The sequence below is a fragment of the Alosa alosa genome, chromosome 15, assembly GCF_017589495.1.
Source record: "Alosa alosa isolate M-15738 ecotype Scorff River chromosome 15, AALO_Geno_1.1, whole genome shotgun sequence".
NCBI classification, from domain to species: domain Eukaryota; kingdom Metazoa; phylum Chordata; class Actinopteri; order Clupeiformes; family Clupeidae; genus Alosa; species Alosa alosa.
This window is the reverse complement of record NC_063203.1, coordinates 15044780-15059355: the sequence shown is the minus strand read 5'-3', so window position 1 is coordinate 15059355 and position 14576 is coordinate 15044780. Positions and strand designations below refer to the sequence as shown.

Below are 14576 nucleotides of genomic sequence, written 5' to 3'. Positions count from 1 at the left end.
TGTATCTTTTCTGTTCATCCATGCGTCGGCAAACACCACTCCTTCCATCTGTGTAGGGGATATATGTGGAGAATGAAACGGGCGTGTCAAACACGTGGACAAGTGGCAGCCGTTAACCCATCCATAATGCAACATAATAGTGGCATGAATTTCATGTCCATCAAATGTCTTTCTCGTTTTATATTAAGCATGGCTGTTTTCACAGTTATGAAAAGCATTGCCAAGGCTTTTCAGACTTAGTTTTATAAACGTGTCGGAGCCGGCAACTGTATAGGTTACCTAAATTAGCGCAGCACATCCTATTGAGTGCATCTCCAGGGATACTAGCGACCGGTAAAGGCGTGTGCTGTAGCCTACTCAGACTCCGCATCTCAATGAGGGGACGGACCAATGTAAATCACTGCCAAAAGGGGGGGGGACGAGCACCAGCTGCAGCCCAGCCTCCGTCTCGCACGGACAACACGAGTGTAGCCACAGGGCAACAAAGAGGCACACGATTCTCCCCACTGCCTTTACCAACCCCAAACCATTGAAACCGAAGTGCTGCATGCTGCAACTGGAATTATCTCTGAGAAAGAAGACCATAGCGCATTGAGGTGAGATCTAGCTTTTAAATCTTCATGCTTTAATGAGATGATACACCTGCACTTTCTCTCAATCGTTTACATAGATTAAGGATGGAGTGTTCTCTGTCCTGCAGTGGACATCCAAGACTGGGCGTGTTAGCATGATTTCAACTACTTAAGTAATAATAATAATAAGAAGGAGCAAAACTTTATTTGTCTCATACATGTGAAAATATAATTTCCCATTTGCAATCTATCTTTTAATCGATCAATTGTATGACTTACACAGGATACAATAAATGTAGCACAGCTATGTGTTATTATATGGCAATGGCTAGTAAAGAACATTAAACTAACATTATTTTTTCCCCTGCAGACTATCAAAACGTTATTTCAGCGCTAAAGCGAAATGGAGTTGGAACATTTTGACGAACGGGACAAAGCGCAGAGGTACAACCGTGGGGGCTCTAGAGCGAACGGCCTGCCCAGTCCTACGCACAGCGCACATTGTAGTCTGTACCGTACCCGCACCCTCCAAGCGCTGAGTTCAGAGAAGAAAGCTAAGAAGGTCCGCTTCTACCGCAACGGGGACCGGTACTTCAAGGGGATTGTGTATGCCATATCCCAGGACCGCTTCAGGTCTTTCGAAGCCCTGCTAGCTGACCTTACACGCTCTTTATCCGACAATGTGAACTTGCCCCAGGGGGTCCGCACGATATACTCCATTGATGGGATAGAGAAGATCACCAGTATGGATCAGCTAGAGGAGGGTGAGGCTCTACTAGCTGAATATCACACTTCCACATGTTAACATGAAAGCTCACACAGTACTGCATTGGCTGTTTGAGTAGGTAAAATTCAGAGAGCAACATGACAAGGAGAAGGCTCTTAAAACAAATTCATGAAGTATCTGAGGTTTGATGACAGTGTGGATGCATGCCATTCAGACCTGTTTTCCTTTTCTGGTATCTCTATGAAATTGTAGAGTAACCTCTTTGTGATGATGAACACAGACATGCCCCTCTCACACACAGAAGAATCTGTTCTTGCAGCTATGTTATGGTATGTCTGCCACTATATATATATTGGTTTTGGGCAGGGTCACACCACTGTTGGAGGTGTGTGTGTGTGGGGGGGGGGCTGTAGTAAGGACTATTCTAAGGGCCCAGCACTGAAAAGGGGCACCCAGAGAGGCCCACATTTTCTAGCAGTGGCTGTGGGTATTCACAACATAATTAAAAAAGTGATGTTTAGGCCTACAGGGCCCACAGATTCATTAGCCTACATAAAAGACAAAATGATCAATTGTATGCACTAGGTTTCATACAAGTTCCAGTAAATAAAGCAATGCAATAGATGCAGTCCTCTTATGTATCAGATCTGGGCCTGACATATCCGGGGACTGCACTAGCAGTGACTGGCTTTTTCACTTCAGCATGGGCTTCCGAGTGAGTTAATGCTAACATGGTGCAGTTAATTTCATTTGGAGAGGTCAGGGGAGGCTATCTGTCTATCAAGAGGAGACTTAATGAACTGCTGTGCTAAACCATTACCATTACCTCTGACCAACCTTACATATAATTATGGTAACAGTAAGCCCATTGAAACTAATAAAGTAGGGGTAGGCGTATGTGGTCATAAAGACTGACCCTTCGTCACGCCTTCACTTCATTAAGTAGGTCTAGGCTCTGCTGTCCCAGGCTGCTTTGCTTTACTGGCAATAAGTGGCAATAATGGCTAAGGATGTATACATCATGAATACATGCATATATGTCTCCTGGCCCTGTCTATGATCACGGTCGTACCACTCAAACAGCATTACTAATGCATATACCCTCAACACACACTACTAGTCTGTGGCACTGACACACTGTTCTGTAATCCACATTGACAGCTTGTAATGTTGTCTACTACCAACTCCACAGGTGAGAGCTACGTGTGTGGCTCTATAGAGCCTTACAAGACGCTGGAGTACATGAAGAATGTAAATCCCAACTGGTCGGTCAACGTCAAGACAGCCACGGCTGCCCGTGCGCCCACCTCGCTGGCCAGCGCCAAGGCCAGCTCCACAGAGAGCAGGGAGTCGCGCGACTTCATCCGGCCCAAGCTGGTGACCATCATCCGCAGCGGCGTGAAGCCGCGCAAGGCCGTGCGCATCCTGCTCAACAAGAAGACGGCGCACTCGTTCGAGCAGGTGCTCACGGACATCACGGAGGCGGTCAAGCTGGACTCGGGCGTCGTGAAGCGGCTCTACACTGTGGATGGGAAAATGGTAGGTCCAGTTCTGCAATCTTGAGTCTGCACTCAGAGTTTACTAAAAGAAAGTTTTGCTCCTTCTTTTTATGATTATTACTTAAAGAAAGGTTTTGAAGAATTCACTTGGCTTTTCTGCTCGCCGCCATCTTGCCAGTCAAGGAGTGAGTTGTTCAAAACCTTTCTTTTTAGTAAAAAATGTGTACACAAACAATGTTCTCAATGCTCGAGTTCATGTGTAGAGACACTGATGATACTTCGATCAAAGTTTCATGTTGTGTCGAGCCTTCTTAGTGTTTTAAAAATAGCGATTTTGACGCGATCATGTATCAGAATAGTAGTGCCCGTAGCACTCCCATTCAAAAGGCCATTTCACCCGAAAACGTCAACGCGGACAAGCTTAAAAGTGGCGCTTGAGACGTAATTATGCTTTTAAACGAAAGTGTGACTCGAGTACATTCACAAAAACACCCTAGGATGCATTATGGTGAAAGTTACGCATTGAGGTGCTGTTATTTATTGGTTCTCATGCCCTGGTGGGAGTAATGTCTGGCTTTACTTTGGTGTGCATAATTCTGCCTTCTAAACAAACAGGAATGTGCTCACCTGTTTCATTCTTTTCTGGGTAGCCTCACCCACCTGCTTAAGAATTTACAAAGAAAAGCATCATGTCTTAACATATCTTGAGAACTTTTTAATGTAGCAGCTTGAACAGATTTGATACAGTCTAAACACTCTTCAGCTGTTTAGGGTTGTTGGTGCTGGATCTTCTGTACTCGTTCTTCATTCTGACTGTTCTCCGATGTTCACATTCCCTTCCTTTTCATGATTAGGGACACTTGAAGTCAGCTTTAGCAGGGGGTGTAATACCAAAGAGGTCTTACTGTCTTCTCTGAATAACTTTTGTGTAGTTTGAGGCAGAGATGATGATATATCTCTTATCTGAAAGACAGCCTTTGCAAAGTTTTTGAGTTGCTTCAAGGGAGGTGTGAGACAAGATGTCTGCCCCAATTACAGATAAATCTCTGAGTCTGCCTTACAGCAATGGAAGCCTATTAATCCCTCCTTTTCACAGAGTATTCAAATTCACATTTGTGGAACTACAGATAAAACGAATTTGACTCATCAGTTTGTCCTGCGTAGTCTATCTCTTAGCCCCTCTGCTATGCCCTTTTCCACTCTTCTCTATTGAGTCACAGGAGCCATATCTCAAGACAGTAGCCCAGTGACTGAGTATTTCGCCTCCCTCAGGTTGAACTGGTACGTAGGTATCGGCTGAGAGCGCCTGGTCTGGCCCTTCAACTGCTGAGAGGTACCGTGTCACTCTTCAGACCACCACCTGATCTGATTTTAGCAACGCGCTGCCCTGGTTTTTCTGCCGAGGCAAGGTGGCGTTTGCGTCAGCGGCAGCCCAATCGGGGTCAGGCTGTTCCCTTTCACAAAAATCCTGCCCAAGCTGACAGGGAGCCTCTGTCCTCAGCTCACATGGTCTCCTCCAAATGACCCTCCCGTCGTCCCCAGGCGTTTGGGGGACATGCAGCGTCCATTTTTAGAGGCACATGTTTTTAATGGGTGGGGAATGTGGGTGCATATTAATCTGAAAGTTTTTAAAAAGGGGGTTAAATGGAACTGTCTCTGGGGAATACAAAGTTTGGTCTGAGTGTCCTAATGTCCTTAGTTTTATGTGCATATTTTGTGTTTTACCCTGTAGAATGTCCTAATTTCTACGGAGACTTGATCTTTCTCTTTGGTTGTTTGTTTGTAAGAGAGAGACATAGAGAAAGAGAGGGAGGGAGGGAGGGAGAGAGAGAGAGTACATGTAGTCATATACAAGCTCATAAACTTCAAACTTAATGCATGGGTGTGTTTCTATTGATTTAAAAGCAAACACAGGGAATATGTCCATATGCCCACCTTGTCTTTGTTTGCCTGTAAGCAGAGATGGTACAGAGACATTATAACAGGCTCTGTTGGCTATGGCAGTGACCTTTACTTTCCTTTAGTCTCAGTGGGAGCAGGCTGAGCTTGTGACCTTCTGTCAGCTCCAGACCTCATGGCTCACTGCCAGCGTGTGCCACCCTTCTATCCAGAGTTACCCCACTCTTGTCAGGCATGGCTTTGCCCCTTCACCCCCTTTCTCCCCCCATCAGTGTGGAGGTTTGTCCCTCAAATGCCAACCCCTAACACTAGCTCCGCAGCATCTCTGAAAACAGCAGCTGTGTCTCACCTGATGCAACATGGCAGAGTGAGTGACTAAGCATAAAATTCAACGCAAAAAAGCATGTCTTGTCTGATGTCGACACAAGGAGAGGTTTTGGGAGAGTCACTCACAGTAGGTTGTCTAGTGTCCCAGGGCCCTGACAGTAGCTCTGGAAACCTGGGGAAGTGGCCTACGTTAATTATCTGTGTGTGGTAAGATGTCTGTTTAAAAGGCTAATGAGATGTGGGTTGGAAGCTTGCCTGCAGAATCCCTACAGCATTGTCACACTTTGCTAACCCACTAATCTAGAGGTGCCCAGTGAACACAGTGAGGCAGTGTTTGATAGAGAGTTTGGTCCTGCTGTCCAGGTAAAAGGGAAAAGTGTGTTTGTTTTGGTATGCATCGTCAGAGTCACGTGGAATGGTGACAAGCTGTGTCTGTATTAGTTTCTGTCAACCTCAGGCTTTAGAACCATGAGGATTATTTTTGCTCATTTTTGATACTCAATTGCATTATGACAGGAAATGACCATGGATATAATTAAATTCATTAGACAAATGCACAAATATAGTGGAACTGAAAGGACTTGAACTATAGGCCTAAAACAATTTAAAAATTTAGGAGGCCTAATTGTGTACAATTACTGATAACGACTCTAATGGTAATGACTTTCATTGTCTGATAGAGCTAAGAACCAGGGAGTTTAGTGTTCCAAAATATTTAGAAGAACTCTAGTACCAGAAGGAAACTAGAACATATGGACTGTTAGGCAATAACATCAGACAATAATGTTCCCGCCCTGAATCATTATTTTTTACTCCCCTTTTGCTGTTGTTTCTTTTTTTGCGTAGGGCCTATTAATAGACTGTCTGCCTCTGTGCTGCGTTGGTGCCTTTTTCAAAGAAATTGTGATTGTGATTTTTCCTTTTTTTTTATCCTTGGCTGGTTTCTATGGTGATGGTGGTTGGTGGAACCGGTTGCTAAGGAACAGCCTCTGCGGCAGAAAGGTGCAGTGGTGATGTCACGCAGGCCTGTACTGGAGGAGAGGGAGGAACAGGGCTGCAGTACAGGAATGAGGGACTTTCCCCAGAGAGAAACTGATCCTAGATCAGTTTGGGCCCTGTTCTGGCAATATTGTGCCTGGGGTCTGTTCTACTGTACTTTTGTGCTTTGAGACATGTTCTGTGCGTTACAGATGACAGCAATTAGAGTGATATAGTATTAATTAGTATTAGTGATATCAACATAGGATTATGAAATAATTAGTGTTTGTATTGCACGTTTTTAATGAAACATTACTGTGAATAACATGTATTACTGGTCCAGAAATCTCTTAATGAACCATGCTGATGGCGACAGAAGTAGTGATATATTTCAAATGTACTCAAATCACAAACAGTAATGAACACATTTTTTACTTCTAAAATTCATGTTGATGGAGGAAATAGGTTGGTCGGTGGCTGTGCCACAAGACTGCGGACAGGCCATGTAAACACAGTCATTTTGACTCCCTTATTAACTGTGACGGGACGCACATCTATCAACCGGCTGGGGCCAATAATGTTGTTTCTCCTCAGATTTGATCTATTGACTCAACACTCTCTTCACGGACACTAAGTGCAGCTTTTAGAGCCTATCGTTTGGATGAGTAGTCATCATTTGGCATCGGTCAGCTCCTGAATAGACTGCCCTGTCTGTCAGTTAGCCAGGCTGTCGCTCCACATGCCCCCTGGCTGCCACACTCCCATGCCCAACAGAAGGTCGGTCTGTGCCCACAGTTTGCCTGCATTGATTCAGTTGGGCCCCTGCCCTGCATTATTCAATTAGACAGAAGGCCCTGTGTTTTGATGCCTTATTGAGCTGTAGGCCACTCACCTAATTCACTTATTGAGTGCTTGTTATCAGCATGGACAGAGATGTTTGGTAGCTTTTAGGTTGGTGAGGACATATTGACAGCATAATGGATAATATGGAGACTCATAATACATTATGAATGATTTTGCATTGCTGATTGATTTTTGTGTAAGTCTCATTACTAGTGACATTAAGCTTAAAGCCTATTGGCAGTAATTTATCATGAATAAATTACATCTTCTTACAGTCAATGCACTGTACATTTCAAAACATTGAAAATGAAATTGAAAAAACATTGTGATCTTCATTGAATAATGCTGTAAAAGGGTTTGTACTGTAGATATAACCTGTGGGGCCTACAGCATTTATTCCAAGCCAGGTGTGTATTGAACAGATTTTTTCAGTATACAGTATTTTTGGAAGAGCTAAATGCAAATACAGCTACATTACTGTCATTGTACATTGTTTTCTTATCCTATCATGTTGGTCTTACAGACCCTACATTTGTTGCAATGTTACTGTATTAATCATCACTTTGTACAAATACAGTATCACTATCATGCACACAACACACCCAGCGGAACCACCGACTGCATTTGGTTTTCATCAAGCGAACAGCATGGAAGGTGAGACTCCACTGTGGTAGCTCCGCTTATTAACCTGCCGATTTCTCTCTCTCTCTCTCTCTCGCTCTCTTCCACTGCCTCATGCTGCTGAGTCACTGTCATGGCTCCCCCTCAGCAGGTCATTTGTGTGGGATTGGATTAGGCTGGTCACATGTGCGGAGTGATGGGTCACTCGCCATCGCTAATTGGCATTAACACCTCCGAACTCACCCCAGGGGAGGGTGCTGCTGTCTGGGCTGTGTTTGCTCAGCAGATGCTTATTTTTTTATGGGGGTTTATTTTTGTGCCAGAGTGGTGCTTCTGGAAACAGATGTGACACCGGATGAAGAGAGAGAGAGAGAGAGAGAGAGTGTGAGGCTGGTAGGGACTGAGTGAGAGAGAGAAAGAGAGATTGACAGAGAGATAGACAGATTGCACAAGTCTGGCACAGACAGATAAAAAGAGGAGAAGGTCAAAGAAATATAGGACAAAAGAGAACATGACAGAGAGACTGGTAGGGACTGAGAGAGATAGAGAGAGAGAGAAAGTGAGAGACTGACAGTTGGAGATAGATAGGCTGAACAGGTCCTGCTGAGACAGAGAGAGAGAGAGTGAGAGAGAGAGAGGGGGAGAGAGAGAGTAAACTCCTGAGGGCACCTGGCACGTCATGCTGAGGTGTGAGCATGGAGGCTGTGTGAGCAGGTCGGGGCTGCTGCTGGTGTGTTGCATGGGCTGATGCAGCGGTGGATGCCGTGTGAGCGGGCGGGGGTTGGCGATGGTGTTGTGTGTGGGCGGATGCAGCGGTGGTGGCGGTAGCATGAGTTAGCATGAGTCTGAATGAAGGAGCTTCCCCCTCGCCTGTAGCATCTCCTCCTCCCCCTCCTCCTCTTTCTCTTCCATGAGTCGGCGACTCACTCTCTCTCTCCTGTCTGCCCTGCCTCATGTGTCTGTGAGCGTTTGCGTGAGGACAGACAGGAGGGCGCTGCAGCTCAATGGCGTGGGTGTGTCTGTTCAACTGACACAAATCTTCATGAATCGCATAGCTTTGGACCCTGTATTGATGTTGTGTCAGCATGACCCCTACACAACTTAATGCAAACCCTCTCTCTCTCTCTCTCTCTCTCTCTCTCTCTCTCTGAAACAGCCTTGTAAGACAGTGAAATGTCACTGTTTGATGTGCTGGCTGTCCCCCCTTCAGTACCATCCTAGTGTAATCATCCATCCAGCCGTTGCCCCCCCTCGTTAGTGTGGGAATCCCTCCACAGTGCCTGATGAAGAGCAGCTTCAGTGGAGGGGCAGCATGATCCAGTGGCTGCGGATGACCTTGAGTGTGCTGTTGCCACTGTGGGTTTGTGTAATGTACCAACCAGTGCAATCAATCTCCTTTACTGATCAGTGAACATGGGGCTGGGGAGTGTCTGGGTAATGGCTGTATAATATCTATGGAAGCTGTATGGGTGTGTAATATCTATGGTGGCTGTTAGAATGACAGTTGTGTATGCAAATCGACAGCAGAGGTGTGGGCAGCTCTAGAATTGGATTATTAGAGTATGGATGCAAATATGTAAGGGCTAATGGACCACTATGAAGCTACTTCATATGTGTGCAAATAACCTACAGTTATTGCACGTTCCAAAGAACGAATGTGTGACAGAGCGCAGTGCGTCTGTCACTGGCAAAGGCGGCTTTCCTGCCTCAACATGAACAATGACTTTACAAACTTATGTGCAAACAAAGACTGCTCTATTAAATCATGTTGTGATGTTGATCTGTTTGATATTGTATTGTTGGTGGTACAGACCTGATGTGTGTAAGATGGAGGTTAAGTTACATGTAACACTGGGAATATGTTTGGGTTATTCATATAGGAAATACAAGCCTGGTACGCGGTATAGGGTTAGAAGCATAATCTATGTTTATCAATAATGTAAGCATTCTCTAAATGCACGCATGTTAACATCAATGCTTACTAGCTGGTAAAATAAAAATGCTTGACTGGGTGATTGGAGAGGTCATTATATTTTTTGCTTAGTAAGGTTGCTTATGGCATTGTATGGAAATAACATGAAGGACTGTTAGTAATGTGTATTGCCTATGTCATGTGTTAACTGAAATGTTGTAAATTTGAATGAATTGATTTGTTGCTATGCATGGTTGAGGCCTGTGTTTTAAATGGGGTCTACATTGCTCAGACGGGAGTTGAGATTCCTCCTCGGGTGTGAGAGGTCCTGCTAAAAAACCTCTAGGTAACCTGCGTGAAGCTGGCCCCCCATGTTACTCAAAAATTATTAAAAACACTGCTATTCGTTTGTGCTACGTTTGTGCCGTAAAAATGATCGTTTGTGCTGTTAAGGGTTTTAAGTAATTACACTTTACATTTTCTGGCCAGTGACATCACTCAGCCCCCCATACTTGTCCAAATTTCCCCAAAATAGTCTCAATCGTTTGTGCTCATTTGTGCCGTTAAAAGTAACATTTGTGCTACTATGTTTTTTAAGATATTCCACGTTATTTGTTACACGTGTGACGTCACTCAGCCCCCCATCAATGTCCAAATCTTCCCAAAATGATCTCAATCGTTGGTGCTAGGTTTGTGCTGATTTGTGCTGTTAAAAGAAACGTTTGTGCTACTATGTTTTCTAAGGTATTGTGGTTTATTTATTAATCGCGTGACATCACCAGCCCCCCATCAATGTCCAAAACTCACCAAAATGGTCTTAATCGTTTGTGCTATGTTTGTGCTGATTTGTGCCGTTAAAAATAACATTTGTGCAGCTATGTTTTTTAAGTTAACACGCTTTGTTACATGTGTGACGTCATTCAGCCCATCATCAGTGTCCAAATCTCCTCAAAATAGCCGCGATCATTTGTGCTACGTGCGAGCTGATTTGTGCCATTTAAATAAACGTTTGTAGGGTAGGCTACTAAATAAATTGTCCAGTGGCCTTGTCCAGCAATTGTAGCTCATCACCCAGCCCCTCCATCAATGTCCAAACCTAAGCCTATACCCAATCGTTTGTGCTGATTGCGCCGACATTTCTCCTATGTTTATTACACGTGATGCCCAGCCCATCAATGTGTTTTCTGTAACTATATTTTTACATTACCAAGTTCTATCTGCTATGCGCATGACATCAGTCTCACACACACTGGCCAAATCGTCCCAAATTGTAGTCTACCAAATGTTTCTCCTGATCTGAACAGAAAACACAAGTGCAAGAAAGCTGGTTCTTAGGTTTATAGCTAAAGAGTAGCCTAATAATTTAGTCAACTTTATAAAGTGCTAAAAAGGCTACAAATGTACCTTTAGTTTTAGTATACTGTCGTATGACTTTAATGTTTAAACATTATATTGACAAACATACCATTTTAGCCTACCTTCTTGTCCATCTGAAATAACTCCTAGCTTTGCTGCCTCTTTCCTTTCTGTTTTTGCTGTTTGCAAAGTTTCATATATCCGAGACTTGGGTCAGCAACAAAGCCTAAGTGCTGCTTGTGTGCACAATCCACTGTAATTCTGATGCATACAATTATTGAAGAATACATTTGTTTATCTTAGGCTACAGTGCAGTGATGAGTTATGGTAGGCCAACTTGGAGTGACTATACACACAGGGGAAATTATCTCTCGTAAGTCTCTCGTAGCCCACTCCGTAGCTGCCTATAGTAGGCATACGCACACCTGCAGACGCTACTGGCCAGAGAATGGAGTGGTGTTTCTCCACAGCTGCCGACTAATGGCCTGCAGGTTTATTCTGGTAGTGGTTGCAGTAATTCTGACGTTATGCACAAGCAACTGGTGTAGGCCACTATAGAACCCTTGGCAGCCCAAACAGCCACGTAAATAGTAGCACCTCTTCTTTTCTTTTCTCAGTTAAGATCAGCACGATATAGCTTTGTAAACAACACAAATGTTACTTTTTTCCTTTTGTTTCATTTTTTTAACAGCACAATCAGCACAAACAATTAGGACTACAATTGGACATTGATGAAGGTGCTGCTGGGTGATGTCAGTTGTACAACTGCTACAAATAAACCATAATAACTTAGAAAACATAGTAGCACAAATGTTTCTTTTGACAGCACAAATCAGCACAAATCTTGCACAAATGATTGAGACCATTTTGGAAAGATTTGGACATTGATGGGGGGCTGGATGACGTCACACGTGTAACAAATAACGTGGAATATCTTAAAAAACATAGTAGCACAAATGTTACTTTTAACGGCACAAATGAGCACAAACGTAGCACAAACGATTGAGACTATTTTGGGGGAATTTGGACAAGTATGGGGGGCTGAGTGACATCACTGGCCAGAAAATGTAAAGTTTAATTACTTAAAACCCTTAACAGCACAAACGATCATTTTTACGGCACAAACCGGCACAAACGTAGCACAAACGAATAGCAGTGTTTTTAATCATTCTTGAGTAACATGGGGGGCCAGCTTCACGCAGGTCTCTAGGTAGGCTTAGAGACTAGTGGGCATTGTCCATTGTCCCAGTGTTTGGTTTCTTTTGTATTAGTATTTTGTTTGTTTGTTTGTCATCAGTGTCTTTACATATCCTGCCGTTAGCCTAAAATATAGGGCTGGGGGTAAACAATTATTTATTAAACGAATAATCGGGTGATTATTTTATCGATTAGTCGACTAATCTAACGACTAATTAGACGATTAATCTAACGATTATTTTTCTGTTGCTCGATTAATAAAAAACCATAATGTATCTCAAATAAATACTAAAAACATTCTTAATAATATACTTTATTAAACAGTTTTGCACAGCAAAAAATCTTCTGCTTTACACAAAATAAAATAAATAAAACATTTGTACTGTTATACAAAATGGAAGGCCAGCCTGTTTACTCTTCTAAAGAACCAACATAGCTCTCTTGTTCAAAAAATTTAAAAGTTGTAGTGCAAAAAAAAAACACTGTGCAGTGCACAGTATATACATTCCTGAGAGTGTTTAACACAGTTTTACAGTCCCAACATTCATTCATTCATGAACACTGCGCACCAGCTTATGTGCAGCCCTTGCCTGGACATTGTTTGGCTCCTTTATGGCCTCCTTACACCAAACAACTTTGACAAGATATGGAAAAGATTCTTGAAAGATTGGAGTCTTTTGAGTAAAGCCTGAATGTGGGGCATTAATTAAAAATTACAATCTTTCCCAAATCTTGTCAAAGTTGTTTGGTGTAAGGTGGCCATTAGTTGACATTGGCGAACTAGCGTACTGAATCATGATCCTATAAGCTGGCTAACGTTAGTCTAATGTTATGTATTTGACTTGTAAACTACCACAGCATGAGTTAACGCTAACTAACGTTAAGTTGTTGAGTTAGCTAACGTTAGACAGATAACGTTAAAAGCTACTGCAATCTGCTTGCTAGCTAGATCTAGCAGCTGTTTAGCAGGGGTGCCCCCGTTTCAGATGCTCCCACTGCTGTTGTAGTATGCCAACTCTATTTGGCAAAGAGCGCATATAACGACACCTTTTACGTTTGGGACTAAATTAGTATTCCCATACCTTCGATGATGTAGGGCAAGCTGTTTTTTAGGACTTTTTCTTTTATTGGGGCTTTTATTTGGGCTTCTTGCAGGGCTTTGTTGGGAATTCTGTGAGAAGGTTGCTGTTTCGTCCTCGATTCTGCAATGTTTTGGTCTCCCACCTGTGGCGAGCTGTGGCGAAGCGTTGCAAAAAATATAACGTTGACGCGCAAAACGTCATGCAGGCCTACTAAAATAATAATTAAAAAAACCTTTTGGATACAGTCTGCTGCATTGGGGCAGCCGTGGCTGGTTAGCACTTCGGACTTGTAACCGGAGGGTTGCCGGTTTGAACCCCGACCAGTAGGCACGGCTGAAGTGCCCTTGAGCAAGGCACCTAACCCCTCACTGCTCCCTGAGCGCTGCTGTTGTTGCAGGCAGCTCACTGCGCCGGGATTAGTGTGCTTCACCTCACTGCGTGTTCACTGTGTGCTGAATGTGTTTCACTAATTCACGGATTGGGATAAATGCAGAGACCAAATTTCCCTCACGGGATCAAAAGAATATATATATATATAAAAAAAATCGTTGGAAGAAGACAGTGCTGGCATTCAGAGTGGACAATTATCTCGCCAATCTGTTTGCATTTTTGTGTGTGTGTGTGTGTGTGTGTGTGTGTGTGAAGTCTGTTTCTTGTGTGTACACACTTCTGTCGCTATTGCTAATCGGCCAAGTTGGTCTTTAAGGCTTCGAGGGAAAGGTAGATGGTGAGGAGAGAAGAACAAAGAACAGAGGGGGAAAATGAAGAGATTGAGTGATGGTCCATCGAGGGGAAAAAGCCTTTAAGACTTTAAAAAGGGTGCTGTCTCTTTAAAACCTTCCAGAACACTCCGGAGTTTTCTTCCCTTTCCTCCTCTACTTGTCCCCACCCTTCAGCTGACCCCCAAAGTGCGATTACGTAACTGATCTGGGTACAGCTCTGAACAGTTCTGCCAACCTGACACACAGGAGGGCCTCTGAGCACAGCATCAGTGTCTGTGAGCTGAAAAAGATGGGCGTCATCATGCTCTTCAGACACCCACCCATCACTTGAGACTGTACTCTAATGGCTCGCTTGCCCACTCTGGATTTCCTCTCTCGCTGAAGGATTGTGACACCACTTCACATCAAAACACCACCTGGATCTGGAGTCTTTAGTAGCAGCAGCCCGCTCCTCTGCTCACAAAAGGCATGGATTTAGAGAGAGAGAGAGAAAGCATGTGATCAGAGAAGCAGCGTGTTTATTAAACCCACCCCACCCCACCTGGAGCTCCAGGGTCCTAATGCTGACAGAGGCTTTGTGCAGATGATTGAGCTGTGTGTGCTCACATACTGCCGGAGCTGCCAAGCCGCTGACTAGGCGCTCTGCTCGTAAATCTCTGCAGTGAGGAAGAGATAGAGAGATGCTGAGAGAGCGACAGAGAGAGAGAGAGAGAGAGAAATTCTGAAAGACTGACAGAGACAGAGAGAGATGCTGAAAGACTGACAAAGAACGAGAGATGCTGAGAGAGCGACAAAGAGAGAGAGATAAATGCTGAAAAACTGACAGAGAAAGAGAGAGAAA

The 14576-nt window shown here is 43.8% G+C and overlaps 1 protein-coding gene across 3 annotated transcripts in view; it reads left to right on the top strand.

Moving 5' to 3' along the window:
- The first annotated feature begins 420 nt into the window (after nt 1–420).
- dclk1a (doublecortin-like kinase 1a) overlaps nt 421–14576 on the top strand; it is a 63381-nt gene continuing 49225 nt past the window's right edge. For all 3 annotated transcript variants that reach the window (XM_048264498.1, XM_048264499.1, XM_048264504.1), the window contains exons 1-3: nt 421–596; nt 943–1336; nt 2492–2838. In XM_048264498.1, the coding sequence (XP_048120455.1) occupies nt 976–1336; nt 2492–2838 (708 nt within the window). In that variant the 5' untranslated portion in view covers nt 421–596; nt 943–975. The remainder of the gene's footprint in view (nt 597–942; nt 1337–2491; nt 2839–14576) is intronic.